General features: G+C 35.0%; 1 protein-coding gene across 5 annotated transcripts in view; it reads left to right on the top strand.

Annotated features, from left to right (window-relative positions):
- The window catches only part of NAP1L1 (nucleosome assembly protein 1 like 1), a 29,207-nt gene extending 3,502 nt beyond the window's left edge, over positions 1-25,705 (top strand). The window contains exons 2-16 of one of the 5 annotated variants that reach the window (XM_031463110.2): positions 6,326-6,362; positions 10,616-10,701; positions 11,226-11,328; positions 17,254-17,395; positions 17,629-17,709; positions 18,446-18,574; positions 19,538-19,609; positions 20,426-20,565; positions 20,996-21,141; positions 21,252-21,271; positions 22,484-22,606; positions 23,325-23,354; positions 23,867-23,917; positions 24,840-24,911; positions 25,579-25,705. In XM_031463110.2, coding sequence (XP_031318970.1) covers positions 6,346-6,362; positions 10,616-10,701; positions 11,226-11,328; positions 17,254-17,395; positions 17,629-17,709; positions 18,446-18,574; positions 19,538-19,609; positions 20,426-20,565; positions 20,996-21,141; positions 21,252-21,271; positions 22,484-22,606; positions 23,325-23,354; positions 23,867-23,917; positions 24,840-24,875 — 1,176 coding nt within the window. In that variant the 5' untranslated portion in view covers positions 6,326-6,345 and the 3' untranslated portion in view covers positions 24,876-24,911; positions 25,579-25,705. Of the gene's footprint in view, positions 1-6,325; positions 6,363-10,615; positions 10,702-11,225; positions 11,329-17,253; positions 17,396-17,628; positions 17,710-18,445; positions 18,575-19,537; positions 19,610-20,425; positions 20,566-20,995; positions 21,142-21,251; positions 21,272-22,483; positions 22,607-23,324; positions 23,355-23,590; positions 23,686-23,866; positions 23,918-24,839; positions 24,912-25,578 lie in introns of those variants that run through there. The other 4 variants (XM_031463112.2, XM_031463111.2, XM_031463114.2 and 1 more) reach the window with 4 other exon arrangements.
- Positions 25,706-27,103: the final 1,398 nt, after the last annotated feature.

Below are 27,103 nucleotides of genomic sequence, written 5' to 3'. Positions count from 1 at the left end.
AGTCAGTTCTAAGTTGACTTGATATCCCTGAGGTTAAAAAGGGAGCAGAAAGAATGAGGTGTTCTGAGCCCTCGGACCACTGAACTTGTTAATGTCCAAAATACAGATTTGTTTAAAATGCATTTGGAATGAGATATGAGCTTTGAGGTAAAGGGAAATCTTATCCTTGAGATATTACTGGTTCCCTTGAACTCTTTTGCTTTAAAACATTGGTAGTTTTTAATGATTGGCTGTTATACCATTTTCTGTAAAGGGATGTAATTATAGGTGACTGTATAATCTTATAGCTGTAGGCTGATCGGGAAGGCACCTTGGCTTTTGGAATAGTGAACTGGGTGGGCATGGGTTTTGGAAGTCCTAGTTTTTTCACTTGTGTGTTGCTGAGCAAATTACTTAGTATTTCACCTGCAAGTATGAGGAACAGCTATAATCTTACAGAATAGGCTCCATAAATGTTAGCTTTCTTTCCTTCTCATTGAAGTAAGGAGAACTTATTCAGAATCAAGTTCACTGGAATGGTAGGTTATTTGATAGTACCTGTCTGGACATTGAGTTATTATAAGACCACAAAATAATCAGATGACCGCCTGATTGAATCACTTGTTAATCTTTTGATTATGCTTCGTGTTCAAGTTTTTAGGTTAAGATTAGCCTTCAGTCATGTTATTATGAAGCGTGTCTTTCCATTGAGATCTTCTGTAACATATTTGGTAGTGAGTTATTACAAACTTATTTCTAGGAATGCTTTCCCTTAAAGTCTGGTTTTGCCAACATTAGTATAGTGACAGCATCTTTCTTTGGTTAAGCATTGTGTTTTACTTTGGAACTCTTTATATCCTAAGTGTGTTTCTTCAAAATGGGATGTAGTCTTTAATCTGACCATTTTAGAAGGGAACCTAGTTGATTATGGGTAGTGTAATTACAGCGATTAGGTTTAAAGCTGATTGTATATTGTTTGATTTTTCTTCTGCTTTGGAAGTTACATGTTCTGTTTCTGAAATTTTGGGGATCACGTTAGAAATTATAACATTCTTACTTAAGAACATTAGAATAATCTATTTTCTCCCCTGTATCCTCACCACTGTCTTAATGTATGGTAGTTTAAATTTAACACATTTTGCAATGATGATATTATTTCTTTTAAAGTATTTATTTAGATGTATGCAGATATGTATGCCTCTCATGTCTTGTATCTTTAGACCTTCTGTTTGGGATCACTTACCTTCTGCCTGAAGAATATACTTACAGAATTTATTAATGAGAGTGCTGGAGATATTTTTGCCTGAAAGTACTTGTTTCACCTTCATTCTTAAGGGCTGTTTTGGTTGATTATTATATTCTAAGGTCCTTAGTTATTTTCAGCACATTGAGCACACAACACATTCTGTTGTCTTCTGGTGTTTGTTGAAGAGAAAACAGCTATCAATCTTTGGGGGCTTTTGAGATTAATCTGTCTTTTCTCGATGTGCTTTTGAGGTGACCTCTGTCTTTGTTGTCTTGCCTTTTCCCTGACACATCTAACTGTGGGTTTTTTGTTTGTCCTGATTGGGGTTTGTAGGGCTGCCTTCCATTACTTCTGGAAAATTCACAGCTATTCTTCATATATTCTGCCCATTCTCTGTGATACTCCTAGAACTTGTATTAAGTCTGTGTTAGACTTTATTGCATCCTAAAGTGTCTTTTCAGTATTTTTCATCCTTTAGTTTCTGCCATAGTTTGGAAAATTTCTTCTAGGCTTGCTTCCAGCTCACCTAATTCTCTCTCCAGCTGTGTTTGGTTTACTGTTAAACCTGCCCATTTAGCTTGATTTCTGTTATTTTTATTTCTAGAAATTCTGTTTAGTTCTTTGCCAGATTTGGTCTATCATCTTTAATAAATGATTGTTCCTGTAGATACTGCTCCAGACACTGTTTTCAAACTTAATAAGCTTGGTTTTTTTTTTCCACGTTTATATTTTGTTTATGGTCTTTCTAATGATATTTAAGTCTTTGGTAGGACTGGCTTGTGTTGTATTCGTTTCTGTTGCCCCTGTTATTCTTGAAAATTACTTTATGAATTATTGAAGGTCTGAGGTGAAGATGCCTTTCATTTACATTCGGGTATGCAGGTGCCTAGAGACCACTTGAAGCTCATAGCTTAGGGTTTTGGAGGGCAACACTGATGAGGTGAATTTCGGCATCTATCCAGGAGAACTCGTTTATTATCTCTGAGGATATTCGCACTTTGAGGTTCCTGCTTAATTAGGGAAGGTTGCCAAAGGATTCCCTACCTTGGATAGATAGGTCCAGGACTTTTGGTTTCACCCCACAGTAGTTCAAATTGGGCAGTTGCCTTCACAGCAAAAATAACTTCCTTCTACTTATTCTTTTGTTTCCTGTTTTGCCTTCAGTTTGGGTTACTTCTTTGGGTTATTTCTTACTATCTTATTAGCATTTTCCATGTTTTTAAGATTTTAACAAATGTTTTCAACTTTTCATCAGTAGAGGTGGTCTGCATAATCTAGCTTGTCGCTAGCAGGAATGGAAATTCTTCAGATCTCTTAAAAAGCAATTTAATGTCTGATGATTTTATTTCACATTGATTTTACCTAATGTTGACTGCAGTAAAAAAATTAAAAATTAATATAGTGTTTAACCTAAAGTTATGTTTCTCAGTGTGATCTGATTGTCTGAGACCACTTGCCTCAGAAACTAGGTTTCTTGTTTAGACTGCAGATTTTTGGGACCACTCCCTCAGACCTGTGGGTTTTGAATCTGAGTATGGGAATCACTCTTTTTTTTTTAATAAACTTATTCATAATTTTAGATTTAGTTCGAGGTTCCCACATGTCCCTTACCCAGTTTCTTCTAATGTTAACATCTTACATTACCATTTATTTACATTTATTGGTCAGTCTGTACATTTGTTAAGACCAAAAGACTGGTTTTAGCCATCATCCTGGCTAATTATTTTGTAGAAATGTTATCGGGAAAAGGAAAATAAGAATTACCCCAGTTCTTAGTCACCTGAAAAAAAAGAATTTTTAACAAGAGACAGAAAGCATGATACAAGCAAGATTTTTATTAGTTAAGTAAAACAGTAGTAAAAGATAGTACACTCCCAAGAATTGGGAGCAGGCCAATCCAAGAGAGGGAAAATGGCGCTGCTCCTTTGTTTTTCCGTCTTATATCCTGGCTTAGGGTTATTTTTGTGATTGATTGATTAACGGCTCAGGTTCATTGAGTGATCAAGCTGATTGACAGCTCAGGTACCTTGTGCTCAGGTTGACTGACAGCTCAGGTTCCTTATGCTCTGGCATGCCCATCTTTTGGGCAGGTTTTTACCCATGAAACACAGAAACCTACAGGATGGGGCTCAAACTGTAGTGTTAATTGCATTATAATTGCATTGGGTCATGTTACACCAGGTCCTTCTCTTATATGCAGCTGCAGCGTTTTGATTTTAGCTGGCTTCTTTTGCTGGCCCTCATTTAGAGAAAGTAAAGATTTCTGGAGTCCCTTATCCTGAATGCAGACATACTGTTATTTTCTGGGTTATCCCTTTCGCCTTCCTCTCCCCCTGCCCAATGCTCATTTCTGTCTTAACTGCCTAACAGAAACACTGACCCCATGTTAGAGATAATTCAAAATGGACAGAGTGAAACAATTGCTTATGTTTATTGTGCATGCTAAGATCAGACAAATATCTTTTACATGAATTTACTTCTTAAAAAGAAATCCAATGAGGAAACAATTTTTCCCTACTTTTTGTAAATAGTAAGATCAGAAGTTGTTTGCCTGAGCAGGATTACTACAAAGCCACTGTCAACTTAAATGATCTGACTACAAAATTAGTCCTACTTTTCTTTAAAAAACATAAGTATATACACCAAGAAATCTAATTTAGCCAGAGTGGGCAGATTGGAGAAGGCATCTCTGAAGAAATAAATGCCATCCTGTTCTATCTTGACTCCTCTTTAATAAAGAATTAAAAGAATTTCATTATAAGAGTGTGAATTTTAAGTGTAATGCCACAGAGTGGACATTGAGGGTAGCAGTGTAGCCATTCTTTTGTGAACATGTTAAAATGTCATAAAAATTTTGAATTCAAAAGTTTTGGGTGTTTTTTGCTTCATATTTTTGATAATTGCTGAGATTTACCAGACACTATATGTTCAACCCAGCAAATTCTAAAATATTAAATAAGTATCTGAATGGGAAAACCAAATAATGCAGAATGGTACACAAGTTGTCAGTTACTTTAGTCTTCCTCTAATAGGTAATTGCTGTTAGGTTTCTGGTGGATCTTTCCAGAAATGTTTTATTCATGAGGAAATCTGTACATGCATGAGTACGCATATTCATGTATGTGCTGGTTGGACTTTGCCATACATCCTTTCTTTACCCCTGCTCTTTCCGTGTCAACTCAGATCTGCTTTATTTTTTTATTGCAAAACATTCCAGTGTGTGCACCTTAAACACTAATACTGTTTACTTTTCGTAAGTAATTGTAGCCGCCATACATATGTGTATATAAACTTTGTATACTGCACTGAAGAATACAGTGCAGTGATTGACAGACACATATATAACCCATGTAATCATGAATCTTGTGGCCTGGTCGATTGGGAGACAGACCGTGGTTAAATAATCACACTAATTTATAATGGAAGACATGAGATCTTTTGATGGGAAAAAATGAGTTTTATAGGAGTGTGTACAACCAAGAAATCTTAGGAAGTACAAGTTGGAGAAGGCATCTCTGAAGAAGTAAATGCCAACTTTCTCTGCCTTGAAGAAGTAAAGCTTTGAGCTGAGAGCCAAAGTATGTGCAGGACTTCTTAACTGGGGGTTTAGAGGAACCTGTTGGGTGAACATGAAGTGTGCACAGGCCCTTAAATCCTGTAAGTGGATAACCAAGGCTGGAATGGACATATTTAAGGCTTTTCATATTTTGTGTCCAAATTGCTCTCCTGAACAATAATAGTTTATAGGAACACTAGCTGTATTTAAGAATGCATATGCACCATAATTTCCCCTGCATTCAAAGAAAAATTAGAATTCCACTTGTGTTTCTTTGACTCAGTATTTTTCATAATTTTGAATTATTTCTTTGTATTTTTTTTTTGCTAAATGTCTTGTTAATGCTGGCTAATTACCCAGCACTACTAGAGAAATCTGTCAGTGCTATTAGAAATTATTTATAGCAAATAGAAAATATTTAAAAATAGTGTAGGATAGTAAGGAAGAAATATTTCCTTTATAATTGTCTAAAGGGTGGAAGTTGGATCAGTAATAATATTCCAAATATTAGCACTTCACTGCTAAAATCAGTAACTCTTAGCTGTTTAGATAAAAAGCATATTAAGCATGTTGGTATGAGGAATCACATCTTGTAGCATTTTGTGAGTTAAAGATGAAGGTTTTAATTTTTAAAAGATTAAAGACTTGATTTTAATGTGGGATTCTAAGCTTGATTTTTTTTTCTTCAAAATCTGCATTACTTATGGCATTCAGCCTTTTTTTTTTTTTTTTTTTTTGGATGAATGTAACATGTTTTATCTTGAGTTTGGGTTTTCTAAAAGCAGTATTCTCTAAATTAATACTACTCTTATAGTGAGAAAGAACTTCAGATATTCTCTGATCAGTCCTAACAGTATTTCTGTCTGATAACCAAGAACATTATGGACAATGTGTCACCATATCCAGCATAGGCTGGGGGCATCGTGGTATTCAGTGGTATGACGTGGGGTGTGTTTGAAGAGACAGGGAGGGTTTACTTGACATAAGTTGGGACCCAGAGCTCTGTAACTGTCATTAAATAGTTTAAAGGGATGACATTTGATAACAAGAATTATTAAACTTTATTCACGGAGAAGGAGGCATAGAGTACTGAGGTGGTAAATTTTGGCTTTTTAACATGAATGATAAAAATTAATACTGTTAAAAATCAAGTGGCTTTGCTCTGTGAGGTCCTTAGCAGGTCAAAAATTTAAGCCAAAAATGACCATTCATGATTGTTAAAGGAATTTGAATAAAGACCCATTTTATTGTTCCTTTTCTGTGATTCTAGCATACATCAGATTCTTCTAACCAACTGTGCTATTGGCCATGTGAACGCAGAGTAGCAGCTTGTTTTAAACAGTATCCTCTGAAAATTACTTCAGTGATTTGTGTCCCATGGTTTTTCTCAACACTGATGCTTTTTTAATGGGAGTATACATTTTTTCTCGGGATAGTTTTCAACGTGGTGTATTGATTTAAAGGGTTTTTGGCGTCAAATGTTTTTATTGATTTTAAATGAGTCATGCTTTTTTTTTTTTAAACATTGATGTTTCTCTCCATAGGTACTTGGTCTTCATACAACATGGCAGACATTGACAAGTAAGTGGCAGATAGTTGGTTCTTTTTTCAGGGATTTGGCATCATTATGAACAGTGTAATGTAGTTAGCAGCAGTACTGACTATGTATTATGAAAATGTATGGTGATGACTAATGCTTAGTACCTACTGTTTTCAAAATTGGGTACAGTGTATCCAAGACAGAATATAGTATACAGAATTACCATCATAAATATAGTAAACCATTTGTCAGTATTTATTCTTAGGAAAGTGCTGAGCACAATAATGAGTCATAAATATTTGGAGAATTCATTTTCTACCATTTCCCAAAGATTTTACTACTTGCATTGTAATGTATCATAAATACAAGATAAAAATATTGTAAGATGTATGTGTGGAGTTTAAAGAATAACGGGACAATTGTGTTCAAGTTTTTGAAAATGGAACATTACTGTTAGGAGCCCTATGTGTCTCTCAATTTCATCCTTCACCTTTCCTCTCCAGAGGTATCAATATTATCTTGATCTTTGTCTAATTCCTTTCTTTGTTTTTCTTTGGAGTTTTACCACCTACAAATTCTTAATCAGTGTTTACTTTTGAAAATCTGAATGGCAGTCACACACTTAGCTGTGTAAAGAGAAACACAGTGTTACCAATATTAGTTGAGGGGTCCAAGGTAGGAAAACAAAAAGCAAAAGAGACTGGGTCATGGTCTGGCTTCAGCTTTCCTTAGTCTTTACAAGGTCTTATTTTGGAGAAGCCATTGGGCAAGGTCATGCATCCTGGAAACATAGGTTTATTGAAATTGGCATCTTGCAGGGTTCTGGTGTGGATGGATGTCTTGTAGAAGTGTGGTCAAGGAGAATGGGTTGAGCTATACTATTTGCTGCTTGTCTTTTCACAGGAGTGCCAACTCAGAGAAGGAGATTAAAAAAAAAAAACATTTCAGGAGGGAGCGGTTATGACATGACTAGCCACAGCTGTTGTAGGCAGCAGAGCATGGAGGTGGGAGGGCTGGAAACCTTATCACTTATCATGAGGGCAACACATTGAAATACTGGTAAGATTTCTAGCCAGTTCTCCATGTACCCTGTCTTCAGCGTGAAAAGAAGAGTTGGCAGCAGGCATTTTAGTGATAATGACTCTCAAAGTGATTGTCTTCTGAATCATGCCGCTCCAGTGCGGATTACTTAACCTTGGTTACACAGTTGTCATTTTAGATTTATTTTATCTTCCTAGTGTCTGCCGTTGGGTTTGCTGTTGGCTATATTGCATGTGTCCTGTTTTTGGTTCTTTGGTTTAGTACCTGCTTGGAAGAGTACAAAGGAAGTAAATTATTTTGAGATGGCATGTCTGGAGATGACTATTTTACCCTTGTGCTTGATAGTTTGGGTGTGGAATTATAATTTGGGAATCATTTTTTCTTCGGAATTTTGAAGGCGTTGCTCCGTTGTCACCTTGCTTCTAGTGTTGCTGTGTTGAAGTTCAAAGTCATTGTAATTCTTGATCATTTATACGTGGCACTTTTTAAAAAGCAGGCATATATATCTATTTCTGAAAGCTCCTCCGGCTTCAGAGTTCAGAAATGTTTACACTGTCAGGTCTGTGTTTTATTTCTTCTGTTAGGCATTCAGTGGTAGACCCTTTCAATATGGCAGTGTGGGAGCCCTCAATTCTGGGGAATATTCTTGACTTATTTTGTTGACTGTCTTGTTCCCATTTTCTCTTTCTGGAGTTCCTTTTATATGTTAGACTGGTTCTTCTAATTACCTTTTGTCCTAGTTTCCATCTTTGTCTCTTTGCTCTTCTTTCTTGGTGAAGTAGAAACTTTATCTTTCAACTCTTATATTGAGTTTCTAAATTTCTGTTATTTTAGTTTTCAGGTGTTCCTTTGCTCTCTGTTCCTGTTTTTATAGCATCTTGTTCTTACTTCATTGTTTGTAATATCTTTTCTCTGGATGTTCTTTCCGCTGTGTAGTCTGGTCTTAAAATTTTCTTTCTTCTCTTCTGGTCTCAATGGCTTTCCTCAAATAGGGGAAGGTAATACTTGGTTGTCTGCTCATTAAAATTGGGGTGGGGAAAAGGGGTAGTTGAAGGATTTTTTTTTTAAGTTAATTGGAGAATTAGAGTTTTAGGGGAAGGGGGGGCTTGTCAGTTTAGGATTTTAATGTGGACTCAGCAGGGTGGGCATTTGTTGTGAGAACCCCCAGTGTCAGAATGCCGTTTTTTTCTGAGCTGGTCAGATGCCCCAGTAAAGAGTGTTTGGGTAAAGATCTAGCTTCCAGTGTTCTGGGAACCGAGTGAGGAGAAAGCAGCTAGGGAGGGGGCTCTGCATTCAGCGTTCTAGTCGAGATATTGTCCTGGGTCTGTGAGCCTCTAGTCTGAGCTCTCAGCTCACTTTCCAGAGAAGTAGCTGTGACATTTCTGCTAGAGCGAGGGAGGAACTAAGGATTTAACTCTTACAGTTTTTGCTTAGTCCTCCCTGTTTTACTCACGCTCACCCCCAAGCCTTAGCTCTAGAAGGATTCTGTGTTTAGGCCGGTTCTCAGCTCTACCACTGCTGACTTAGATTTCATTTCTCAGTGAAGTTGCTGCTCTTGTCTCCTTGTCCTTCAGTGTTCATTTAAAAACTCTTTTATCATAATTTTAGTGGGACTTTTGGAAGGATTAAGATCAGATAAGTACATGCAGTCTGCCATTGAACCTTCATTTTGTCTTAAATTCTGAAAAAAAAGAATAAATTGGTTGTGAGAGCTTGATCCCCCTCCCACCCCCCCATTATTTACCGTTGGATGCCTGTGAGCTCTGGGAAGGTGGGAGGAAGAGGAAGATCCTTGTTCTTTAAAGCGGAAGTCAGCAAACTTTCTCTGTAAAGGACCTGATCGTAAATATTTTAGGCATTTTGGGCCTTGTGGTCTCATCAGTGCGGCTGTCTTACAGTAAAACTTTATTTATAAAAATAGGAGTGATTGGATTTGGCCACATGACAGTTTGTAGACTCCTGTTTTAAAGCTTTAAGATTTAGATGTTCAATAAATAATTAAATGAAATGACACTGGAGGAAGAGCTGTTCCATGTTATCTTCAGTTAGTGACCCTTAACTCTAAATATACCTAACTTTATACTAAGTGAAAGATACTTTTTTCTAACAAAATAGTCTGTTTCTGTTGGGAAAGCTTTTTTTATCTTGGTTGACAGAAACAAATTTTTCTAGCAGAATACGGTACTTCTGTATGTGTCCCCATATGAAAATTAGAGAGTGTTTGTTCCTGTATGAAAGTTAATTTTTCAAATGCTGTTTCTAGACATGAAAGTAACTAATTCTCTAAACCAAGTATTAAAATGTAAAATTACATGAGGAATTGTACAATGATGACTTCGATATCCTAATTCTCCATTTTAATGCTGATTTTAATCTCATGTTCCAAAACTAGATTTTTAAGATGAAGTAGGAAGAATGTTTTTACTTTTTACCTTCTCTTTTAATGGTGCCATCCTCCTGGCTTAACTCTTAAGCATGAAGTAGACTCAAGTCTTTTACTGTTCTTCCCCATCTCCTCTATGAAGTAAAGAAAAAGGAAAATCCAAAGATAGTAAGTACAGGCAGATGTGGTTGTTCCACAGCCATCAGGGATCCAGAATCCTTCTGTTTTTCTAGACTGTTTTTCTAGACTCCTTTATTCTTAGTTGGTGACTTTAATTCTGTAGGATGCCTCATGGTCCAGCATGGCTGCTGAAGCTCTAGCCATCATATCCCTGTTCCAGGGAGGGAGCAACATCAAAAAGGCTTCCAGCTGTTTACCATCCTATTTAGGAGGAGATATATATATATATGTTCTACACTATATATTTTCTTAATCTCACTGCCAAAATATGATTATATAGCCACCCTAGCTAAAAGGTAGGCTGAGACTCATAGACTTCTTAGCTTGGTATTATAGCCATCTCATATAAAATCAGAATGCTTTTACTAGGAAGAGTGAAGTCAGTAGATAGTGGGTAGAGAGCACATACTTCCTGACATTACATTCTCTGAACCAAAACCTATCAAATCACATTCTTAAAGCCTGAAGTATACACTTTATATTTGACTATATGTTTTTAAATGAAATTTTAAGTACTTCCAATTTGTACTTGTTTGTACATATGAAGTTAGAAAACTGAATTACCTTTTGGATTTCCTATTTTATACTTCTGAAAGAGACATATTAACCTAGAAAATGAATTGAAATTTTCTATAATTTTTTTTAATAATTGGTACATTTGAACCTTGGTGTGATACTATGATATTGTAGCAAAGAACAGTCTGAACTTGATCAAGATTTGGATGATGTTGAAGAAGTAGAAGAGGAAGAAACTGGTGAAGAAACAAAAATCAAAGGTATTATTTTAAATTATTTTAGGAGCCAGTGACTGCTGGCGCGTGTCTTCTAAAGGGTAGTAATAAATACCATTCTTTCTCGATTCTTGTCCACTTTAATGACTGGCCCATACCATACAGTAACAGTTTTATGTGTGAATGTACGTTTGGGTTTGGGGAGAGTAAGGGAGGGAAGGAGGGGAAGAGGGAGATGGAGACAGAATGGTAGTAAGTGAGGACAGTGATCACAGATGCCCATCAGAAGTGGGTAAAACACAGATAGAAGGGAGAGAAAGGATACTGTTAATAGCAGTTGTAGTAGTGGCCTTAAGAAATGGTGTGCATTAGACGTAACTAGGAGTCTGAACTTCTCCTATATGTTGGGTTTTCCTAGAGTGAATTTTCTTTAGCTTGCTACTCGTCTCTGCTCAGACTAGTGATTTATGGGCTAATCAGGAAAACTTCATGATTGGATTGTCCTATTAAAATAGCATAATACATTTTCATAAAATCCTTCTTTCGATGCCCTCCCCTTTTTTTTAAAGCGCGTCAACTGACTGTTCAGATGATGCAAAATCCTCAGATTCTTGCAGCTCTTCAAGAAAGACTTGATGGTCTGGTAGAAACACCAACAGGATACATTGAAAGGTACAAGTTCTTTTTCATGGTCTTTATCTTTCTATAATCAACATTGCAGGTGTATCTTTTTAAGGGCATCTAGGACTTACGTATGTCGCAGTGGGAAGCTGATGTTTTTTTAGTACCGAGTATAGGATTATTGGGAGTTTAAAATTTTGCTAAGTACCAATTCAGAGCTGGTCTTTTAAAATTTATTTTGGTTCATCTCTATAGGAATTATACTGATCTTAACCATTTCTGAGATTTGTTAGAAATGCACAGATTAGAAGAAATACAGATTGCTTATTTATTTCATTGGTGATTTAAATCATTAATAATAGCCCAAATACCTTCTTATGCTTATAATTTTTTACACAGCTCTATGATTTTAGGATCCATCCACATTGCTATCTATGTATATCAGTAGTTTCTAGCTTCTAAGTGCTGCCTAGTTCTCTGTGATGTGTGTCCACCATGCTTTCTTCTATGCTTTTTCTTTGATGGACCTCTAGATTGCCTCCAAACTCCATCAACACAAATTCCATTGTAATGGTAATCCTTGTTCATGTCCTCTTAAGGAACTGTGTGAGAATTTCTTTAGGATATGTACTTACCAAGGGGATTGATAATTATAAGGCTTGCAAGCCTCAAGTACTTCCAGCTTGCTTTCTGCAATGAGTGTATCTAATATGTGAAAATTGCTTTATCCTGGTGTCTTGCCAACTATTGGCATCATTCAGCTTTATAGTTTTGTTTTTACCAGTCTGAGAGGTGCAGGCTCATTTTGTTTTATTTGTATATATTTTCTGATTTCTAATGAGTTCTGAGCATCTTTTCATAATAATTGTGACTGAGCCTTTTAGGTCACTCATTTGTACCCTTTTTTCTCCCATTCACGTTTTGAGTTTACTGTCTTTTTCTTGTTTTGTAGGAGTTCTTATATATCCTAAGTTTTCAGTTTTAGACTTTGTAAATATCTACTGTGTCATTCCTATTTTGTCAGTAGTGTCCTCCATTAAATAGAAATCCTTAATTTTTATGTTTGTTAAGTTTTTTTGACCTTTGGCTTGTTCTTTGGAAGATAAGTCTTTCCTGTTTCTTCTGCATTTCCCGTTGACTAGTTTCACCTTTTACCTTTCACCTTTAGTTCTTTAATCCCTCTAGAGATCACTTTTATATTTAGTATTAAATAGGCATCCAGTTCCTTTTTTTTTTTTTTTTTTTGCCTTTTCGGTGAGCTAGCTTTTATAACGCTTCACTAAACAGTTCACTCTTCCCCTATTTATTTGTGTTACCACCTTTATTACATATCAAATTCTAATTATCAGCGCCTTTGTCTTTGAGCAACACTCTTCAGTGATCTTTTTGGCTGGTTTTTTGTCATTGTCCCACTTAAAAGTCCCTATGGCTTTATAGGATGTCTTATTATCTGGCAGGGTGAGTTGCTTTCCTCTGCCACTCCTCGGCCACCATGGAAACATGTTTTTAAGGTTGACCTTACAGTCTCTAGTCCTTTATCCCATGTATGGTTGAGCATACGTATATCAGGGTTCGCTCAAAAAACAAGCAAACAGAAAAATAACTAAAATTTGATAGGAATTCCACCATCTTTTTGATAGTAAATTATCGCATCCATATCCTTGTATTTGTTCAGATCATATTCTGTGTCTTTCATACAAACTTTTCTTGTTTAATTCCTGTATGCTGTGTGTTGCTGCTATGAATAATACCTACTTTTTTAGTGTTTTCTGGTTGGCTGTTCTTGGTAAAGGAGTGCTATTGATTATTTTTTTTTTAAGTTGCTACATTTATTGTATAATAATTTATTCTCTTTTTTTCTCCTTAGCCCAAAGGGTCTTAACTGCAAATAAATAATGGCAGTTTTAGCTCTGATCTTCCACATTACACCACACCACGTTCATTTTTCTTTCTTTGTAACATTGATCGGGACTTTCAGTACCATGTTAAACATTAGCATTAAAAATGGGCATCTTTGTCTTATTTCTAATGTTAATTAAGAATAGATATATAATCTCTTCATTAATTTGGTGTCATTTATGACTTTATGACCTTTTTTCCTTCAAATGGTCTTTTGACTTTTGCTTTGAATCTGTTAAGTATATATTAAGTATATATTTTTAGAAATATGAGTTGGCTGGTTAATATTTTATTTTGGTTCCTTATTCATCAGTGAAAAGAGTTTTGTGTGTGTATATATGTGCATGTATATGTATATATATGTATGTACAATAAAAAAATCTTTCAGGGGATGGTAATTCTGTCCCCTGGTTTCAGAGTCAAGATTTCAACTGCCTAGAAGTGAACAGGATTGCTTGTATTTTTTTCCCTGTTTTTTGAAACAACTTGTATACGATAAGAGTTCCTTGAGTAGTTGGTAGAACTCTTCTGAAAATTGACTTAGGCCTTTGGGATTTGGAAACTTGAGGTCCTGGGGAATTTTTCCTCTTTTTTTTTTTCCTCTTTTTTTCTTTTTGAACATACTAACCTCTTCAAGTTCTCTTGTGCCAATTTTGGAGTTTTATATTCTTCTAAAAATGTATGCATTTTAGGTTTCAAATAGATTATTACATAATTCATGACATTTGAAAAACTGATTATTCCCTTTAATATTCTGTATTCTCTATTTTGCATCTTCATTAATTTTGCCAGTTTTCTCAATCTTAATGTTCTCTAGGACAGCCTTTGATTTTTCCATTTGCATATTTATTTGTTATATCAATTCTCTTTTTCGGGGCTTTAATGTTATTTCCTTCTTATTTGGGTTTACTCTTCCAGTTTCTTTAATTGACTGCTTAGTTCATTTAATTAAAAAATTAATCAGTCTCTTTAAAGGCTGTATGTTCTGTGAATGTTAAGTGTGAAGATCTACATGCTGAAATCAATAACTCAGGCATATTAATGGTATTGTTCAGGTTGTCTTTATTTCTGCCTATTGATTCACTGCTTGATCTAACAGTTTCTGGGAAGGATGTGTACTTTCTCTTCCTGTAATTCTGTCAGTTGTGCGTTATATCATAAATTATTTTGTCTGATTCTAAGATACCTGTTTTAGCTTTCTTTTGGTTTTTATTTATCTGGCATGTCTTTTTCCATCCTTGTAATCTTACTTTCATGTAATTGTTTCTTAGTAATTTCAAACTCTTTACATTTCTTAGAAGTGTTATTGGTTTTGGACTTAATTACTATCCTCTTTCCTTTCTTTTTAATTTATGATACTTTCTTTTATTCTCCTTTTCTGCTTTTTCATTGAATAGATCAAATTGTCTTCTGTTGGTTTCAAAGTTAATGCATTCTATTTTTTGTTATTACGGTAAAGTGACTCATGACCTAATACCTAACTTTAATTACCCCTATTGATCTCTAAATTTACCCATAATGTACTTCTAGGCCTGTTTTTCCATCAAGGCAACAAATAAAATTTACCAAGATATTTTTGACTCACCCATACCTTATATATCATCTACAGGATATTTTTTTGCTTCCTCAAAAGTTATTTTTAATGAATGTAATATCTGTGACATACTTATTAAGGCCTCATATACCTCGTACCATTTTTATTTTACCGTCATATCTGAAACAGTTTGGCTATAAAATTTTAAGTTCTAAGTTCTTAAACATCTTAAAATTTCACTTCATTTTTTGTATCCAGTGTTCTCTTTGAAACCTGATGTCAGTCTGATTTCTTTTCCTTTGTAGGTTATTTGCTTTTTTCATTGAATACCTTTAGAATTTTCTTTTGTCTTTGATAGTCATGAATCTCATTGGCATGTCTAGTGATTTGAGTAAGAATGTTCATACTGCTTTAACTCTGAGAAATTTACTATTCTCATTTTTTCAGATACTCACTTCCCTTCTCTACTTTTCAGCTGCTGTTACATTTGTCATTCATGTCTCCATATGATAGCTTTTCTGTCTTTCCTGCTGCCTTTCTAAAGAACTTTTCAACCTCGTGGATTTTTTTTCTTCCTTTGAACCTATCTTGTTTATTTATTTGTTGGTTATTTTAGTTATTGTATTTTTCATATTTAATATTCCCACCTTGTTTTGGATTTCTTGGTCTTGTTTCATGGTTAGTATCTATCTTCCTTTATCTCTTGAAGTATGTTTATATGCCTGTTTAAATTCTCAGTATGTCTGTAATGCTTTGGAAAATAAATTATTTCTTTCTTTCATTGTACTCCTCAAGGGTCTAGTTGGCCTTATAGCTCAGACACACTGGCTGAGATCAGTTACTCCAGTAATGAGTGTTGAGGGAGGAGTCAGACTTTGGTTTGTGACAAGTGCATGCAGTTTAAAGAGAAGGGGGGGTGGGGCATGATCATAATAAGGAGAATCCAGTCACCTCAGACCCCAAGCTGGTTGACAGGTCCAGGCTGTTTTGGGAGGAGGTAGTCTCCTCTGGTTATAACCCATTGTTCCTAGGTGGAGAGGGTAGAAGAGTGCTCCTGGGCCCTGAACCAGTGCAGCTTTCATCAACTCTGCGTGTTATCCTAGGAGCACTGGCACTGGGCTCTGCGGAAGGTGAAGGGGGCAGGCAGTAAATGTGGAACGCAAGCATGGAATTAAAAGACTTGCAAAAAAGCTTTCTTCCAACTTGTCCTCACTGGTACTCACTCTGGTGCCCCCCACCCCTCCCCCTAGCTTTCTTTCCAAGTTGTAGCTCACCCTGTCTGTACCAGTTGAAGACAGCTTCCACTCAGAATTCGCTCGTGGGCTGTGTGTGTGTGTGTGTGTGTGTGTGAAATAGTTGTTTCCTTCCTAGTTCTAAAGTTCTAGGGTTGATTCTTTGAGTTGTGAAGCTGGAGGGAGTCTAGCCAACCACGCTCTTTCACCACCTTGACAGAACATTTAAGATTTTTACTTTTAATTGTAAGAAATAAAAGGTTGATAGTTTAGTTATTAGTTTTACTTCTTATTACCTTAACTAAAGTAGTGGTCAAGTAAGAGAATTATTTGATTGACAACAATCTGTCTAGCCTGGATTTTGGATCAAATCCCCTGAACTTAGGAACTTTTGGGTGTGAACATTTTGGGGGATGGTAGAAGCCTTCATAAGTTCAATCATTTTTCAAGGGGTTCACAGATCAGATGTATATAACATTTTAAAAGTCTGTGCCCCACAGTGAATTGTATATAAATTAATCTCAGTAAAATTGTTATTTAAAAAATCCATCTCCCCTCTTCATAAACTGTTACATACTTATTTAACTTCAGATTCCAAATTAAATACGGAGATCTAAGTAGAAAATAATGGTATAGGATACCGTTCTTTTCCACAAAATACATAATGCTCCCCTCCTTTCTCCTCATAGTATTGATATAGGTGAGATGTGCAGTTGACCCTTTTGAACAACGCAGGGGTTAATCTGCGTACAACTTCCGGTCCCTTATAGCCCTCAATCTGCGGTTCCTTCACAACTGTGGATTCAACCAACCACAGACCGTGGAGTACTGTGGTATTTACTGTTGAAAAATATCTGCATATGAGTGGACTGAGGCAGTTCAAACCCATGTTATTCAAGGGTCAACTGTACATATTAAATAATTCAGGTTATCATTCTTATTCTTAGAAATAGGATGGTCAGTCTGCCTTTTTAACTTTGTAAGACAGACTCATTTTACAGCTGAGATGCCAGCACTGACAAGTCCACCTCTGCCTGAACTTGATTACAGTGAAAGATTTTGGGTTGACGATAGGATTTACATTTTCTTGTCAACTTACTGTACCTGGTTAAATTTCTGCTTCTGAAATGTTTTATGGTCAAGAGGTTCATGTATTTATATCTTGAATTGAAATTACTTTGAATGTACCTTTTGTTTCAAGTAGGAAACCTGTCATTCAGTAATTTTTATGCTTTGATTTCAATAAGATGAAAGAAGTGTGACTTGGGTTTTACTGTGATGCTATGTAACGAGTGCTCTCTAACCTTTCAGCTTGCCTAGGGTAGTTAAAAGACGGGTGAATGCTCTCAAAAACCTTCAAGTTAAATGTGCACAGATAGAAGCCAAATTTTATGAGGAAGTTCATGATCTTGAAAGAAAGTATGCTGTTCTCTATCAGCCTCTATTTGATAAGGTAATGCTTTCTACTACTTTGTTTTATCTAAAATTGAAGTTTCTTTGGAAATTCAAACTTTCTTTAAACCTCTCTATTTTAAAATTGTTGTTAAAGGTATTTGGGAGAATTACCAATAATAGCAATTCACGTTGTGGTATGCATTAATTAAATCTGTAAGCATTCTTTAAAAACAGCTAGTTTTTAGTTTGGATGCCAGTGTTTTTAATGCCAGATTTTTTTAATCGTTCTAGCGATTTGAGATTATTAATGCAATTTATGAACCTACGGAAGAAGAATGTGAATGGAAACCAGATGAGGAAGATGAGATTTCGGTTGGTACTAACTTTAATTTACTGTTTTTAATAATTCGAAAACATTTTCTTTATTGTAAGATGGATAGGTACAGATAAGCCACTGTTCATCTTGGCACCATCTGTACCCAAATTCACTTTTTCCTCACATTTTTATAGTATTTAACATTTACAGATTCATATAGACTTTTCCTCTGAACTTCATGAAAAATCCTTCATACAAAGGATTTTTCCCATTTTTCAAGTGGAGATGGAGGCTTCTAAGTAACTTGCCCACAACTGATAGATGGCAGAGCTATGACACAAACCCAGTGCTCTGTTACATGACCCTGTTTCTCTGGCATTGACCTTTTTGTGTTGGTTGATGAAGAGACTATATTTTGATTAAGAACACTAAGGGGGGAGGCAATGGACAAGGTTTGCATTTCTTTTGCTTTTCTTGTTTACTATGCTTAAAATTCTTTTCCCCTCCCCGCCTCATGAAGGTAAAAAAGTTTTTCCCTATAGCTCATGGTCCTAGTGGCTTTATTTTTGGAGGGACATAGTGATAACAGTATTTATAGGTGTAAGGTTTGGTATGGGTAACAGCGGTGTTTACACAATTAGACTAGAACTTCTTTGGCTAATAGTTAAAATTAGTCGGTGAGGGTTTGCTGATTTCTAAACTCTGCCACTGCATGTAAGTTAAGGGGATATAAAAAGGTTTATCAGGATGTCTAATCTAGGTATTGAGTAATGAATGCTGTCTTTTATCAAGGAGGAGCTGAAAGAAAAGGCCAAGATTGAAGATGAGAAAAAAGATGAAGAAAAAGAAGACCCCAAGGGAATTCCTGAATTTTGGTTGACTGTTTTTAAGAATGTTGACTTGCTCAGTGATATGGTTCAGGTAATTTTATTCATAAAAACACCAGTTTACCTCCCAGGGTAAACCTTTGAAATTTAAATGGCTGTGATGACTACTAGTCTTTTTATTGTTGACCTTTATAAAGTAATTGCTTTCTTTCAAAACAGCTGTTATCTACAGAAGGAAAATCATAGCTTTGATTAATCAATTATAATTCATTTTCAAAACTTAGATAATGAAATCGTCCCTTTGATAGTTGCTCATTGTTGTCTGATGCTTTCTGATAGGCCTGTGCCGTCTGTTTTTCTATGTGGAGGTGGAGGTAAGGTGGGAGAGACTCAGGAGTTTCTGTTTTCTTATCCCAGCGACCTTTTCAATCTGAAATAACTATTCCAAGGGATGCTTGCATTTTAAAAGAATACTTTAAAAATCTTTAACTATTTTAGCAACTGTCTCTTTTTCTGGGAAACCAGTGCAGATGTCACATCTGGGAAACTTTGCCCCTCCTAATCAGAAGCATTTCTGGAGCCACTGTCATCTGCATTGTAGTACTAGCCTTGTATTGTTGTGATTGTTGGAAATTAACGTCAAGAAAAAAGATTATCTCAGAACAATGACTGCTTACTGCATTTCTACTTTAGCAAAGTAGGAAAGGAACAAGAAGCACCTGGAAAAGGCAGCAGTTAGGATCAGGAAACATTTTTAAAGCACACTTGCCCTATTTAGACTTGGTTTTGAACTTTCCGCCCATTCAGTATGTATAGTGATGTGGTTCTCTGTTTAGTCACCTTTTTTCAGCCAGTGGCAATAGAAAGAGGTAGAACTAAGTAAACTAGCTTCTGTGTAAGCCATAACGTGGAGAGTACATCTGTCTCCTGGTTCATAATTGTGCATAAAACTTAACTATAAAATGTCTCAGTCGGCTAAGTGCTTATTGTCCAGTAGCAAAACAGTACTCCTAAAATGCCATTTAAAGACTCATTTTAATATGTTTTTAATTTGAAGGAACATGATGAACCTATTCTGAAGCACTTGAAAGATATTAAAGTGAAGTTCTCAGACGCTGGCCAGCCTATGGTAAAGGAATTTTTGAAATATTTTCAATTTTGTAGGATTAAATGTTTGCAGGTAGATGAATGTAACTTTCTAAAAAGAGATGACATTGAAGGGTTGGACATGGGAGTGAGAAGAAATTAAAGCTGATACTTGGTACTCTCAATTGTTGGTAGGAAATAAATGTTTGGATGTTGATAATTGTGTTGCAGTATTTATTCCTTTTCCTCCCTCTGAACATAAACTACTTTTGAAATATAGTCAGTCCTTGATCCTGAATTAAAAGTAATAGAAAAGGAATATGAATAAGAAACTACTTATTCTGTATTAAAAGGCATGTGGCTGAGAATTACCCAAAACAGAGTATGTGAGAGGGCCACTTCCCTATTATGAAAGATCAGCCAATAGCTTCTTCCCCAAACCATCAGTATTATGTAGAGCATGGGCAGAGGTACCACAGGCTACTGATTCTTGCATTACATGTGATAAGGTTGGGCTTTTCTCTGTCAAGCTCAGGTTCTCGTCTAAGGTTTATTAAAGTCCTCTTTGTGGGTGGAGGAAGGGGGACTTAGTCATTTTATTCAGCTGTACCTAACCCATTTCTTAAGCATACTACTAAATAGTAGTTGTAGGCTGAACTAAATTTTATTCAGTTTATTTTGTGCATCATTTTGCTTTTAATATTATTTGGGATTTATCTGACCCTTTCCTGAAGTAAAAAAACATTATCACTTAAAAGTTTATGTTTATAAAAATCACAGATTAAGCTTATTTACTAAAGCATTGCCATGTATCATGTAGAAATGTAATTAGTTTTTATACTTTTTTTTTTTTTTAAAGAGTTTTGTCTTAGAATTTCACTTTGAACCCAATGAATATTTCACAAATGAAGTGTTGACAAAGACATACAGAATGAGGTCAGAACCAGATGATTCTGATCCCTTTTCTTTTGATGGACCAGAAATTATGGGCTGTACAGGGTGAGTTTTAACTTTACTACTTTAACAGAATGTTATATCTGGTTTTTCCTTACGATTTGTGGTGCTTGGTATTCCTTAGTGTGCTTGTTATATACATACATAATTTTTCTCCAGACATTTCAGTAAAACATTTCCTGAGAAGGGATTATCCCTTTTCCTAGAATTCTCCGTAGACTATTACAGATATTTCTCTGAAGGAGTGCACATTTAAATTTATTGTGAGTTTATGGTAATTATAAATAAATTTATTGAAAAAATTTGTTTAGAAATAAAAATTTTCTCTTTGTACAGCTACAGGAAGCATTTAAACCAGTTTTGCCCTCTAAAATTTTAAATTAAATAAGACATTTAATTAGAAAAGTCTCAGTTCTCCTAGCAATTGAAAGTAATGTGTTATGATAGATGATTTTTTTTCCCTTTGTTTTGGAAGGTGCCAGATAGATTGGAAAAAAGGGAAGAACGTTACTTTGAAAACCATTAAGAAGAAGCAGAAACACAAGGGACGTGGGACAGTTCGTACTGTGACCAAAACAGTCTCTAATGACTCTTTCTTTAATTTTTTTGCCCCCCCTGAAGGTAAATAGTATATTACTTTCGATATATATATATATATATATTTTTTTTTCAGTTATTATAGACTTTGCTTAACTTTGTACTCACTTGAATTTCTCTTTTCAATTTTGCAGTTCCTGAGAGTGGAGATCTGGTAAGCTAAATTGTTACTTGTTTTGTTGATATGAAATTAAAGGGCTGTTCCTTAAATGTAGGCAGCGGGATTGTTGGTACTAGCATTGTGTTCTGAGGCTTGCAGAGCACGGAGGGAGACCTTTACTCATCTGAAAAATTATTCCATTTAAAATACACATAGTGCTTCTGCTGAGGAATGCTGAAAGGCTGAGATTTTCTTGAGTTGCAGATACTTCTGTGAGGGATTCAAGTTTTTAAGACTATAATTTTCTTCCTTACTGAAACTAGAATGTATTAAGTCATTACTAAACTCTAACCACATTTCGGTTAAAACTCTTTCTGTATTTATATTGCAGTGGAAATGTGGTTTTATGTATGTGGTCTTACAGCCGGAAACTATGAGATGTGCCTGGCATACAGCCTGAAATGAGGGGCAGCCTTAAAGAACTCTATACCGGCAGGGTCAGCTAGATATGCTCTGAATTTGGTTTAAGTCTGTTACCAAATAGTGATGGTAACAAAACAATCTTGAGTAGTTATGGATAGAATATCTCTGCCTGTGATTAGAATTCTTTCCTTCAAAATCTGCCCCTTCTTTGTGTTTTATTGTTGCTATGAGTGGATTATGTTGATGAATCAAAATAAATATCCATAAATTCACAGAATATTTACTCATTGTTTAGTATCATAGAACTTAAATGGGATCATTTTAATTTTGAATAATGTCAGCAGCATTTCTGTGCTGTACTTTGCATTAAATAGAAATCCTAGTTGACTTAATCTTTATCAAGTAGGATTTTGTCTCATTTGGCATCACACGGCTGCTTGGACATTGTCTTCTAGGAAGTTTGAAGTGATCCTCTGTGGTCTTTTATTCTACTTGGTATTTTCAGTAATTAATATTTTAAAAGAAAAACTGCAGTCGTATAACAAAATTGCTTTTGTACTTTTTTTTTAAAAAAGGAACTAAGCAATAACCAGTTCTAATTTTTTATTTTGCAAATTTCTCTGAGTATGTACACTAGCCTACTAACATTTTTTTTTATTAAAAACCTATGAACGTGGAGCCTGTGTAGACGACTACTTGATCACGTCTATGTAGGCTAATTATAAAATGTTGGAAAGTTTAAAGTGAAGTGGGAAGTTTCTTCCTAAATGATTTCAACCTAGCAGTCCCACATACGCCGAGTTAAGAAACAGTGTTACTAAATTGTTTGCATTTCTTTAACAGGATGATGATGCTGAAGCTATTCTTGCCGCAGACTTTGAAATCGGTCACTTTTTACGTGAGCGCATAATTCCAAGATCAGTGTTGTACTTCACTGGAGAAGCCATCGAAGATGATGATGATGATGTGAGTCAATCTGAATCCTGCAGTGACATCATTTGGTGAGGGTGTGAGAGGCAGGATTGGTGAGAGGTTTAATGAATAGATGTAATTTTTTTAAAAGCAAGACGGACTAATTCAAAATTAGCTTTTCCAGGATCCTTGGGTCCATTTATTGTAGTTGTTACTTTCCTGTGATTAGGAAGACTGCTCTGAAATAGGAAAACTTAACTATGTTGGGTTAGTGTTGTAGATCTATTACATATCTTTGACCAAACAAAACATAACCTAGGATGTTCTTTAAGGGGCTGATAAAAGTCTTTATTAGGAATAGTGGAATTTTTATCCATGGTAATATTAAGTAACTATTAAGGTAAAATTAGGCTGTTTTGGACATCTTTATTGCTAAATGATAATCATTCAGGTAGGTTTTAGGTTTTTTGTGTGTGGTGAGTTCCATAAAATACAGGCAAGTGATATTTGTGGTCATAGTTTATCTGATCATACTTTATGATTATACTGTGTTATTTATTTCAGTTTTTAAAGTTGTCAGGTTTAGATAATGGCATTGAGCTGGATGATTTTTGCAGCTATTACCCTTGTTTTAATCTATAACCAGTCACCTTTGGGGAAAATACTTTTTCTTTTCTTAGATATTAGTGGATGCAGTGGTAGATATTGACAAATGCTATTCTCAAATGATTGTAGGCTTCATTCAAACATCATCCTTTTTTCCCTTTTTTAGTATGATGAAGAAGGTGAAGAAGCGGATGAGGTAATGTTTACCAAATGAGCAAATAATTCTCTGTTTAACAGATTGAGAAGCAAATTGAGTGACTTATGTATTCCTTTGCTATATAATCATTATTCTGTGATCTGGGATAAAAACATTTTTGGAAAAAATATGATTTTAGAATTCTACAGCCAAACAATGTATGTATGAGGTTTCAATAAATAAATTGCAAAACTCAGAACATTTTTTTTATTTCAAATAATTCTGTTCTGCTGCAGGGTTATCAGCTCTTTGAAGAAGTCAAAAGCTGCAGTAAACTTTTTCAACGTTGGCTGCAGTAAATCTTTTCAATAAAACCTGTCTGGATGTCTCACATTGTGTTGGGAAATTTTTTATATTAGAAGCTTTCAAATTAAATTGCTTTGTCACCAAACTCTGTAATCATGAAAATCTGTTGACCTATAGAGTAATTTGTATTAAATTCTCCCTACATTATGAGCCATTTCTTCCTACTGTGTACCTACTTCATGGATGCATTTTGAACTTTAATATAGGAAGGGGAAGAAGAAGGAGATGAGGAAAATGATCCAGACTATGACCCAAAGGTGAGCAAAATTAGTGCTGCTTTCTGTTAAATTTAAGTCAGGTTAAATATGAGTTGATGTTTCTGAATATAAAGTGTATTTTTGTCCATTAAAGTCCTTAAAAGCCCATTGACTGGAGAGAGATATATATATCTCCTCACTGGCATTTTACTAGTACATGTAATTTCAATGCACCTTTCCTAAGAAACTTTTATTTTAGTGTTCTTAGGGTTGTTGGGTTTTTTTTCCGCAAAGGAAAGCTTATAAACAAAGGTCAGTTTGTAAATCATTTGAATACAGGAGTGCTCAGAAATAGGGAAATGATGCTGTTTGTCAGATTCTCCCAACCATGTGTTTTCTCCCAGGCTCTTATTCCTGGGAATTCATCATATCAGGGTTAGTAAAGGCCATTATCTCCCACAGAACGTGTAGTATGTTATCAAGATTCATTTGAAACATCTGGTTTCTCTTCAGTATATTCATTCATTTGCTAATTGCTGTAATATATCCAGAAGATACTTTAACCTAGTGAGCAGGTAAGAGAGGGTAGTTAAAAATCCAATATTCTAACAGGTATGAATTAGTCTTAACAGCTAAATATGAATGGAATTAGCATTTTTGAATAACATCTATTAAAAACACAAAAATAACTGGTAATACGACTAACATAAATTGCTGCACTATTTTATTTTTTAAGATTATGGCTTACTGTGTTTCATTTATAGAGTTCATTCTACAGTATAAAGTTGGGGCTTTATTTTAGCATTTTTGTGACTTGGTAATATTTGAATAAATTGCCATCTTGCTATACCATTTCTCTAATTTGACAAACATTTTGAGAGAACGGTAAGATAATGTGATAATTTAAAACAGTTAATTAGTATTGAGAACTTAATTGAATAGGTAGAAAAAGATAGATTGACTTGTTGTTTTCCTTTAACAGAAGGATCAAAACCCAGCAGAGTGCAAGCAGCAGTGAAGCAGGATGTATGTGGCCTTGAGGATAACCTGCACTGTAATAGCCTAAACACAACTATTATTTACTTACAGCCTTATGTTTTTGTATTTTCTTGGTAGACTCAGATTTTTTTTAAGGGAAGGGAACGGATATTTTAAAGACCAATTTGTTCTACTTAGCATTTTAACTAGTTTTTCTGCCAGATATATTGAATGCACAAATTCTCACGCATGCTCGTTCATTGCTACATAGTTTGGTTCTTCTTGGAGTATTTTTATCCTGTAGCTATTAAATTCCAGCTATGAAAATGAACAGAACTGTGAAATGAAACTGAGTTTTTGTTTTGCTAAATTTTTCTTTGAAGAACCAAAGTATTTTTTCAGCTGGTAGTTGAATGGGTTTAAGTTGGCTTGCACTAGCTGTGCCTTTCATTATAATACGGTGACTTATACCAAGACAATTCATCATTTAAAAAACAGAACTTGTCAAGACAAGTATATGGTTAAGAATTTCCAGTAAGACCATACCTGATAACTTAGATTGTTACTGGATTTTTGTATTGTAGGTGACATAGTTACTATAAAGAAACCTTATCAGCTCATAGGTGGTTATTGTTTACCACAGGGAGGTGAATAAAACCTAGTATTTTCAGATATTAAGCCTCATTATTTTAACTGTACTTCAAAATTTAACCTCCATTAACAGCATCTTTTCTTTGTGGTAGGGTCTACCTTCTGCTTCCCTGGAAAGGATGAATTTACATCATTTGACAAGCCTATTTCAAGTTTTTTGTTGTTTGTGTGTTTGCTTGTTTTTGTTTTTGCAGCCTAAAATAAAAATGTCAAATATAATTTTAGTTCTCACAAGATAATGTCTTAATTTTGTACTAATGCAGGTAGAAGCAGAGGCTTAGCTTTGAAGTAAGTGATGTACCTCGTTTACCTTTTTATTGAAGGAAAAGGGTGTCAGCTTTGGAAGAGGTACTTCATCTACTAATAAGAACGTGTGAAAAAAAGACAATTCATAAATGATTTAATGTTTTTAATAGAAAGATTAAAGGATTACATTTCATTTCTTTTGGTTAGAACTAGGGAGAAGGTTCAGAGCCGCTCCAGTTAATTCCAATTCTTACCGCGTAGAGTCTGAGCATGTCATTTACCCACGCCTTTCGTTTTACTGTATATTAAAATGGGTAGTACTGTTACTTAACTACCTCACAAATGTGTTAAGGCATATTAAGTTAAATTTTATGAAATGTTTCTTAGTCTCATTAAAAGCTCAAAAATTTGGACCTGTTTGTACCACAAGTATAGGATATTCATCATTTTATTTATACCGAGTTTTGGTAATTAAACTGGAAAGCAAAGGCTAAGTACCTTTATTCTGGATCTGATCAGGCAACCCTTGCAGATCTTTGTGTGGCTCCTGTTTCAGTAAAAGTGCATGGGTGAGCAACTGTTTCAATGAGATTTTTTTTCCAGCCATTTTAATTATGACCACATTGTAGTGTACTGCAGACATCATGGGTCTAAAGTAGTATAAGACCATTTTTAGAGGGAAAAATACCATTAAGTTAGAGACTACAGGGCCACATTTAAAATACCTCAGGCTAATTACTGTTACTTTTGGGGATGAACTTAAAAGAAGCTTTTGACAGTGAGGGTGGACTAATTGGGTTGTAATTACAGGGAGACCTAGAGTTCCTGCTCTTAATAAAAATACATTGGGTTCACTTTTTAATGGTGATAGAGCTTCTGTTTTAAAAATTTAGTATCAGGGTCTCAGAATATAAACACATTTTGTTATTTGTGTAGTATTGTCCATTCTGTCCATTCCTTTTCTGAGATTTTAATTAACTACTGGAAATCCTTAACCAGTTGCAATAGTTCGTAAGGAAAAAATGCCATGAAAACACTTTGTTTTTCCTTATTTTCGTAATGATTTTGGTTGTTTGGATAAGTCATTCTGTGCTGATTTTTTTTTTTTTCTTATACCTACCTATAGCTCATCTGAACACAGCTTTTTCTGAACTTAAAAAATTTTAAAGATAGAATCCCATTTTTAATGAACTTAAAGAAGTAGCAAAATCACTACTTTTTTTTTCATTCCTTTAGAAGATAGCTATTGCCAAAGTGAAGAGGTAGATATTTTGTCTTGTTACATAAGGTGGGATGTGGTTTGCAGCGGAATTGTTTTCTTAATAAAGTTGGAGTTTCAAGGGATATCAGTGTTCGCTTATGCCACCTCTC

This window comes from Camelus dromedarius, chromosome 11, assembly GCF_036321535.1.
Source record: "Camelus dromedarius isolate mCamDro1 chromosome 11, mCamDro1.pat, whole genome shotgun sequence".
Classification (NCBI taxonomy): domain Eukaryota; kingdom Metazoa; phylum Chordata; class Mammalia; order Artiodactyla; family Camelidae; genus Camelus; species Camelus dromedarius.
Note: the sequence above shows the minus strand (reverse complement) of the source record. Positions and strands in the feature narration are given on the sequence as shown.